General features: G+C 37.5%; 1 protein-coding gene across 1 annotated transcript in view; it reads right to left on the reverse strand.

Moving 5' to 3' along the window:
* LOC137975138 (vacuole membrane protein 1-like) overlaps positions 1-10,000 on the reverse strand; it is a 28,443-nt gene that overhangs the window by 9,259 nt on the left and 9,184 nt on the right. Inside the window, exons 6-11 of the mRNA XM_068822214.1 lie at positions 7,769-7,879; positions 6,597-6,676; positions 4,770-4,857; positions 3,577-3,628; positions 2,384-2,547; positions 457-573 (exon numbers count right to left, since the gene is read on the reverse strand). Coding sequence (XP_068678315.1) covers positions 457-573; positions 2,384-2,547; positions 3,577-3,628; positions 4,770-4,857; positions 6,597-6,676; positions 7,769-7,879 — 612 coding nt within the window. The remainder of the gene's footprint in view (positions 1-456; positions 574-2,383; positions 2,548-3,576; positions 3,629-4,769; positions 4,858-6,596; positions 6,677-7,768; positions 7,880-10,000) is intronic.

Below are 10,000 nucleotides of genomic sequence, written 5' to 3' on the forward strand. Positions count from 1 at the left end.
GCATTGGACTCCTCACTTTTCCACCAAAGCTCACAGGAAGAGTACTCGCATGGGTTGAAAAATGCGATGCAGCACCCCTCTAACAGAAGATTTCCTTTATGTCAAGCCTGCAAGCTGGCTCTTAAGTAGAAAATGGCGCGCGGTCGAAATATAGGGGATTGGTTACTTAAAGTAGTAACCAATTCCCTATATTTTGACCGATTATCAACGGAAGAGCCTGTTTGCCAAATGGCATCGCTGGTTTACGAAAGGGAAAATTGTGTCGGCTGCGGACTCAGCTACGTGTAATTACTTCGTGTTTTGATTGGTTTACTGGATTGTCTCCGTCCTTTTTGATTGGCCAAAGTAATTACTTTGGTTTTGGCTTTACGACAGTCGATTGAAACTCGCTCTATCTGGACTTCAAAATAATAAACATTTTTTTCAAAAATATTATTAGCAAAAACTTTAGAATACCTGAATATGCATCTTGATAATCGCCTTGCCTATGAGGGTGGCACCAAAGAAAGTCCAAAACGGGACAAGACAATGACCACACGTAATTCCAGCTAAATCAAACAGCGGATTTGGCACCTAAAGAGTCAGAACAGAAGGTAATGCATGGATGTGTAGAATCTTCGGCAGTCTCGTAAGTCAATAAAAAGAGTAAACATTTCATGACAAGAAAACTGAAACTAACTTTGGTTTTCTTATGCTCAACTAAAGCGGTTGACGTTCAGACATGGTTTGACCCAACCTGGGTTTGAATAAATTTGAATATAGCTTACAGTTCAAAGAGCCACCCTTTCGACATTCTTGTCTAGGTCTTCATCATCTTTGATCCTGACAGACACTAAACAGGACTGTCGGTGATATCTGGCCTTGGCCCATCAATTCATGGTATAGAGCATTTTACAGTTGTGTGCTTAGTTACATGGCCTTTGAATGAAAGTGAGGCTGAAGCTGACCTTGCTTTCATGGAAACTTCACTTCTCATGCTAATTAGTTGGAATTTCCTTAAGAAACGAAGGTCAACTTGCAGCCTCACTTTCATTCAAAGGCCAGGTAACTAAGCACACAACTGTAAAGTGCTCTGTTAACTAAATTTAGAATGCAGGTCCCACCAAATGATGGCCAATTAGATTGGGCCTAATGACCGCAACTCTCTTGATCGGTCCGGATTCCTCGTGCTTAATGCAAAGTCAAGGATCGTGCACGGAACATAATGCCGCCACCCTTTTTTTTCCCACAAAAAATCTTGCAGTGGCCGTTCTAAAAATAGATAATTCCGTAAACTGATAAACCGCATTCCATCGCAGATCAACACCTCTGGCTTATGGACTTCTAACCTAGTTGAAAATGGTTGACGTTCTCCTTTGTGTGGGGATACATCACTATCTCTGCTTACTCCTAATAACTGTTCAAATTGAATGTAATTCTACACTCCCTTATTCTTGACATTCCTGTTTCAAGGTTTAAATTACAGTTGAAGAGTGCTCTAGGGAAAGATATTTTATCTCTTCTGTTCACTTTGTTACAAGTTCTTTGCCTCTGGTCCGGGCACAAGCCATTCGAACCTCCCACATTCTTGTCCAAATGGTACAGTATTTTCACTTTTACTGAATCAATCTCATCCCATTCTCACTGGGAACAAAACCATTGGAAATTTTGGCCAAACGAAGTGGCTCTGATTGGTAACGTAACAGAGAAACTCCTCTGGAATAACAATTAATAAATGCTTTGGAAATGTCCATATGAAAAAAGGGCAAAAACTCTAAAATTGGAGAGCTGGGTGAAATATTTTCTCAAGCCCCGGCTAGACGTTGTGAAATTGTTAGAAGAATACGTTCCAACATTGTTATGAGAACGCTTCTAACAATTTTGGATACGCATATATAACATTGTTGGACTGAAACACGTCACTGATAAAGTCATGCAACCTAATGACGGCGTATGCTTTGTTTGTGTTTTGGAGACTGGGCCCTTAATTCTGATTGGTCTTTGCAATACAACATTGTTGAAAGGGCGGCTACATTTGTTCAACATTTGTTGTATGTTGGAGAAAATGTTTGACCGAAATCAAAACATTCTTCTAACAAAAAATGTTGAACAGACGCCATCAAACATGCATGCTACTGTAGTAGACGTCCTAACATTGTTGGTCCAACAAAATGTGTATTTTGCAATGTTTGAACGTGTAGCTGGGGCTTTAAGTCTTTCACAGTTCTGGAGCTTTTTAGTTTGAACACCTCAGAATTTTTCTTTTTAGTTTTGCTAGTTTTTCATTGGTATTCTTTTTGTAAATTAAGCAGTTTTTAAAAAAAACCAAGAAAATTCTGTCTACTTGCCTTAAATTTTAAAGTGAAAATAACAATAATAACCCAATGGAACTGTTATTACTCACCGAAGCACAAACAAGGATGCCAAAAAATCCTACACGCTCAACTAAATCTAGAACACACTTTTTCAGTTTTGTCCACAGACTCTGATCCTTGAGAGAAGTTAACCGTTCTAGTTCTTCCACCTCTTCTAATTCTTCATCATCAGGATCAATTCCTGACATACTGGCTGCAAAATACAGCAATCAACAATTTGTTAAGGAGGCAATCGACTTTTCGGATTTCCATTCAAAAACAAAATGCAAAAATGAAATTTAAGATCTCCTTAATTAAAGTCAATATCAGGGGAGGGTTTCAATTTAGAAAAAATCCTCGTTTGGATTTTGTGCTTGCCTGAAAATACACAAGATCCAGATTTTAATATTTCCTTATCAAACGCACCCTCAATTACAGTAAAATCTCATGAACAAGCTCTGCCAAGTGTAACAATAGAGGTCTCTATGACCACAAACCACTAAGATCAAAACCAATAAAACCTTGTAAGTCAAAATTCTCCATGCAAATGAGATTTTACTGACTAATCATGAGGGTTACTTGTGATAAGTTTGACCATTTTTTTTTAAAGTTAATTCACCATCTTTTTTCCTTGTAGACTATCCAATCATAGCATGAAACACACAAAATAGTTGAAGTAATCAAAAGTGGGTAAATTTTTGAGATCTTAGCTAAGTAACTGCCTTAAAAGGAACAATTATGAATTAAAACAGATTCTAAAAATACAAAGTAATGAAGAGGTAACACCAGTACTTTCTAAAGGAACTGAGATGCCACATTGGTTGGGAGCGGAACATGCAAATTCAATCATGATAAAAGTAAATCAACCACCATAAGAAAGATCTTGTGAGCTGATGTACAAGTATTTGCTCATGTAGAGTTTTAAAACACCTTTCTTGACTCCTCGAGATTCTTCCTGGGTGCTTATTCAAGAGAAGTGCGAGGAATTAAAGTTAAATCAAATCAGCTGATAAAAGTACGTAAACCACCAAAGGGAGTTTAGAAAGATAATGTTTCATGCATGAAATCTTCATCAGATTCTCTCTGATGAAGGGCCAATGCTTTCCAATCTTTCTATGGCCGTCAATTCACTTTATGGACTCATTCAATACAATTTAATATCTGTGCTTCCCTCTCCCACCAATATAGCACCACACTTTCTTCAGAAACTTAAATCCACTTTTAAAACAGATCATAGCAATACCTGCTCTTGCCATGAAATATGGGGGCAATTCACCAATCGCAGTCCCTGCACCCTAAACGCAAAAACTTATTACATTGAAGAAACAAAATGATTATTATTCTTCCTACGTTGAAGACAAGGAAATTCACCTGCTTAAATTCCCTCGCAATGAGAACCCTGGCCATAATGTTGAAAGAGTGGATATTGCAATCCACTGGTCTAAGATAAATAATTTCCTGAGAGTAACTGACTTAGTTTTGATGGCCATTATCGACTGGAAACTGGATTTACAATCTGATGGCTCTGACGCTATCAACATTTGAACAATGGTGGCCTAAACAACATGGAAACCTACATGGAAACCTCTGGATTCTTATTTCTGAGTTAATCACTTGAAAATGTAAATAAAAGTGTTTGCCGACAATGCAAAACAGCATGGAAGTGCACCTTTCAATTCACAGCAAGTCACACTACATGTAAGTGCCCCTCAAGTTCAAAGACTTGCAAACTCTTAATAGAAATAATATTAGTTTTCTCACAAAAAAATAACCAGCAAAGCACTTTTCAACAATGATCAAGGGCTGCATCATCATTTTGTACAAAAGTTAGGTAAGAAAGGTAAAAGTAAATGCAGTTTTGGGGTACTGAATGTAATTTTATAAGTAATATATACAATATGAGCATCAGATCTGTGACATTTACAAACTCGAGGCAAAGCCAAGAGTTTGTAAATGTGATACAGATTTGATGTGAATATTGTAATATATGACTTACGAAATGTTAGCATTTAAGTGTTAATTTACACTAGGTATTTTTGGTGATTTAACCCTTTAACTCCCAATAGTGCCACTTATAGATTTTACTCTGTCTAACACCAGACGATTTTACTCGTCAATGGGGAACCCCACGGGGCTGAAAGGGTTAACAACAGCTGGATTCACTCAAAAACTATGTCCCCATTAACCCTTTAACTCCCAATAGTGCCACTTACAGATTTTACTCTGTCTAACGTCAGACGATTTTACTCGTCAATGGGGAACCCCATGGGGGCTGAAAGGGTTAAGACATTTTAACCGGGAAAATCGAAAGAAACATTTCTGTAAATGAAGAGAAACCTGTATCAGAAATACAGATGTTGATTAATATAACATTTCTTTTGTTTTCCCATCACGAATTATTAATGAATTTTATAAATACAAATACAAATTCCTCACCCACATGAAAGCTTCTACTCTAACTTTACTCATGATAGTCCACATGTTTACTGGTGATCTACTGTGATCATCTTGTGGGCACTGGATCCTTAAAAAAGAAAGTTGCCAGAAAGTTATAATATCACTGTACATTTTAAGCCTGAAAGCTACACAAATCAGTCCACATTAATTTTTTCTTAATTTTTGATACTTATCTCTAAAGTTTGTTTGAAGATGTTATTCATGTAAACATATTTCATGACTGCTTAATATGTAAGATCCGATCCATAGACACAACAACAAAAAAACTGTACAATCCATGCACATCACACTAATAAAAGTAAACAGTATTCAAAGTAAAAGAAGTCTTTGAAATTCAAATAAGGCCTAACACTACGATTAAAACTAATGTAAAATCCAATCTTTCGCCAATCTAAAGAATCATTAGGAAATCCGAATAAGTATTTAATATTAGAGTGTTTTAAGATTATATATCAGTATGTGAAAAAGCAAACAGGAAGTATGTAAATTTTTCCCTACCTTAGAGTAAGACTCCTAAATTTTACTCTGGCTAACACCAGATGATTTTTTTCACCAATTAGGAGTGCTTAATAAATGTGAATGGGTTAATTAATAAACTTACATTCACCTGACCGAGGCAAACGTAAGGGCTATTCACAACACTAATATTACTAGTAATAGTTGATAGTACATCTGCCCCCCCCCCCCCCCTGCTAAGTACAGTTGTATGCAGAATCCAATGTGTCCAGCCAAGGTACAGGTGGCTGTTTACAAACCGAGCAGTTGATACAATATGTTGAAGCAGGGAGAGGACAAATCAGCAGGGTTTTCGACAGTTTTGAAAAGTGGCGGACACATTTCTAAAAGCAATGGACCGCACGTCACCTTGCGAGCGCCGAAGGCATGAGGTACCCAGGGGAGTCTGGGGGCATGCCGATGGGTCAACAATGAAGCTGCAACGTTTTGAATTCAAGAGATGGAAAGATGAAATTTCACACAGGCACAAAACAAACATGCAGAAAAATGTCTCTTTAGTTGGTTTTTTCATGGTTCTCTAAACCGTGATTATTAAGACTACACTTTAGTGCGGAAGGTCTTGTCCTCCCAGTTAAAATTTAAATATTAAGAGCCATAAAGAGTAGTTACTGAAGGCAGAGTAAGCAACAGTGGATTTAAAATGTTGGAAATCTTCAGAATTGTATGAAATACAAGAATTAGTTGGAAGATTATTTGGCATGCCAGGGATTCAAATGCAAATCAAGTGGCTTATATAACATGTGAGAATGATCATTGCAGGTGCGAGGAACTTGTCGGGTAGTTGCAAAAGATTCCTGAACAATATCAAGGATTAATTAAACAGGACTGAAACCCATGACAACTTGCAATTGTGATGCACTGCTATGCCACCTGAGCCAACAAGGGAGTAGGTGAGAGGGGAGTTTGTACAATAACCCCTCTGACTCAAACTGAATGACTCTTAGTAAGGCCTGTAAGAAAGGGAAATTTCTTCCAAACCTAGCTGGACATGTTTTCATTATCTTGCATCAAAGTTATTATTTTTATTTTTTATGTTAGGCTGTTGCATCTCTAATAGACGGAGAGAGGAATTTCCATAACCACAACATTATGCATTCCTCTCACATCTCCTAGTACATGTACAAGGAATTTCTTTCCAAGAACAAACAATGCAGGTCTCTGTCAGCTAAGGGAATTATTGCCTTTGTTGTTCTCAAGTGGCATAAATTATACAAGAGTGTCAACTTACGTTCATGTAGCATGCATGAAATCTCCATACAGGTACAAGTATTGATTTTAAAGTAAACTTACTCATCAGGGTAGGGTGGCTCAGGAAAGTCTAAAGTTTTACATTCCCAGGCAGCAAGTGTGACAGATGCAATATGAGGACCCTGAGACAAGAAATTAAGACAAAGATTCATAAGAAGCACCTGGCAAACTGGGGCCGGTTGCTTGAAGCCTGCCTGGTTAGCGCTAACCGTTGGTTAAGAGGTATCAAAACCTTTAGGTTTCCATGGCATTTAACGCTGGTTAGCGCTAACCATGCTTCCAGCAACCCGGGCCTGGGCTTCGAAGGTATTCTGTCGCACTAGAGGGGCAAGGTTAACATTCTGTGAACAATAGCCATTACAAGTAACAGTCTACAAAAATTTACAGAAATGTGGGCTGCTGTGCTATAACCCCTTCCCTCCTGAGTGACTTATGGATTTTACTGTCAAATGCCAGACAATTTTACTTGCAAGTTGGATGCCCTTGACATGTAGGTTTGAATGAGTTAACAACATCTATAGGTCCACTCAAAAACAACACCCCCTATTCCTACTGAGAGTGAAACTTACAGATTTTACGCTGTCTAGAGTCAGAAGATTTTACTCATTAATTTGGGGATCTTTAGGCAGGGAACCAAATTATTGTGACCAATGCAGTCACATTTGTGACTGAATTTAAAATTACCTTTTCCACTTTCGACAAATTTGCTACTAGTTTTTACCTTCGCCCTCTCATTCTGAAGATATGGGGCACAAGATGTTGTTTACACTGTAATATTGTTTACAGGATTTTCCATTAATTTCAAGCCTCGTTAGGAAACAGTTTGCGAGCCCTTTTTTCCACAGTTCCAAACATTTCACTCCAATATAGCCAGTGCAAAAATTTACAGAAAATTTACAAATTGCTTGTTGAATGTGAAAAAAACCAATAATCAATTTAGTCATGCCGTAACTTCATACTTCCATCCAGTGCCCTTTATGATGACTTGTACTGAACATCAGGAAAAATGAACAAAAGTTGGTAGAATAATTATTATCATGCTTTGTCACTTACTCTAACAGTTGTACAAAAAAGGATGAGTCGTTAAAGCAGAGTTCAAGAACTTTTTAAGGTCCCAATCACCCCACAAGGATAGGAACATTAAATTTCTATTCATCCTATAGCTGTGAGATTTTGTTCACCTCCAAATATAATAATGAATGTACTTTTCTCACCAAGTAAAGAAGAAATGTGTGGAGTCCAGTTCCAAGGCCCACAGATGAGAGAATACCAAGGCCAACCCAGTATGCCCACCAAAACAACACTAACTTCACCTGCTTCAATGACTGCAATAAATTAAGAAGATAAAGTTAGAACAATGGCTCCCTTATATATTGTGTAATAGCATCCTAAAAGAACTTCATATTAATAGAACCCCATTTAAGCGTGAACTTAAAAATCGGCTGTTAAAACTAATGGAAATTGAGGAGACGAATGTTGATTTATGCTGCTCAGAAAATTAATTTGCAAATGTCTCTCGTTCAGCTATAGTTAAATTTAGTTTTAAATTAATACAAATTTAAATTCAATTCTTATCATTTTAAATAATATTGCAATTGGTCATGTTTCAACTGTGTTGTCTTGATAACTTTGTAATAGACCATTTTACAGTTGTTTGCACAGTGACCTAGCCTATGAATGGCTGCAAGGCTGCCGATGACCTTGTATTGATACAGCCCCCACTGCTTTTATCATGTAAATTGTGTTGTAATTCTAATCAGTCCGGAATAACATTACAAAAGCACGGAGGTTTGTATCAAAACAGGGTCACCAGCAGCCTCGCTTCCATTCTTAGGCCAGGTAACTTAGCTACAACTGTAAAATGGTCTATTAATTAACTGATTTCTTAATTTTTAATGTTCTTTGCGATTTGATTTGATTTAATAACATGTGATCATTAGCACAGACAGGACTTGTTTTAGAAACTAAGGTGGCCTGCCTAGGATAGCTTTACTAATTGCAGGTCGCCTAGGACTGTAATGACATTGCATTGGTAATAAATAAATAAATAAATAAACAAATTGAATTGAAATTGAATTTGAATTGAATGTGATTATAATCCACATAAGGTAACTTTAAATGATATTGAATCATTGCTTACTTAACAAGGCTGCTGCCTAAGAAAATTCTAAAGAGGCCCTCAGAGCTAAACGCTGAGAACTTAGGAGCCCAACATATGAAGTGAAAGGTGTTGCTGTGAAAAATTAAGGAGCCCAGAGCTATTCTTTGGGAGCCCCAGGCTACCGGGCTGCTGTTAGGCAACAGCCTTGCTTAATGCTCAGAACTACTAGAGGTTAGAATGCGAGGAAAGAAAGGAACTTTCTTTAAGGATCTAATCTTGTAGTGCTGGAGCACTAATTGGGGACACTGTAAATTGAAATTAACAAACCAACACAAATCTTGAAAATCAAATTTTGGTTTTTGAGGAGAGGGGAAAACCAGAGTACCCAGAGAAAACCTCTCCGTGTAGAATAGAGAACAAACAAAGTCAACCCACATGCTCTTGATCTCAGGCGCCCGTGGACAAGGGCTTATTTTCAGCCCGCTCCACAGACCGTTGATTTCAGTCTGCGGTTAAGAAATTCTGATCATGTAATAACATTTTTTTGTAGCTCTGCGGTTTTCAAACATACCACTAAAGTGATGCCATCCCAAAGAAAAAAGTGCGAAATGATGTTGACGGCAAGTATATTAAGAGTAACCCAGGAAAAGTCTTGTCCGAGGAAATATTAGTAGGTATAATAGACACAATAGTGCAAGTAGGTGGAAACTATGATTCAGGGTTTTTTTCTTTTCGCTGCCGTGGGAAGAACAGAGGAATCATGTCACATGATCTTATTTTCGAAACAGCATAGCCACAAAAAAATGTTATCACATGATCACAACTTTTTAACCGCAGACTGAAATCAATGGTCCGTGAAATGGGCTGAAAAGAAGCCCTTGTCCACAGGACGTCTGAGATTGATAGTATGACAACGAGTCTGGGAATCGAATCTGGGCCACATTGGTGGGAGGCAAGTGCTCTCACCACTGCGCCATCCCTGCACCCCAAGAAAAATAGAGAAAAAAAATCATTGCTCCATGTTAAAAGATAATTATTGTACAGTTGTAAACTTACAAGCAGTACTGCTTGGTTCATGATATTCAATTAATGGAAAAGGTTAGTACATCTTTAGAAACAAACGCTGAACATATTGGTTGTTAAAATTTAAGGGCAAAATATTAACAACCATTCACCGAATTAAAGGTGCATAGTGGTCACCGACTCTCAGGTGAATAGTTCAACTAATGCATACTAAAACAGTGAGAAGATTTAATACCACAAAAAGATGATTTTAACTCATTATTTTATTTGTGCAACGATTACAATATTTTCGGGAGCAAAACCTGCACGAGTTGCTTGAAGA

Source organism: Montipora foliosa, chromosome 11 (assembly GCF_036669935.1).
Source record: "Montipora foliosa isolate CH-2021 chromosome 11, ASM3666993v2, whole genome shotgun sequence".
Classification (NCBI taxonomy): Eukaryota; Metazoa; Cnidaria; class Anthozoa; order Scleractinia; family Acroporidae; genus Montipora; species Montipora foliosa.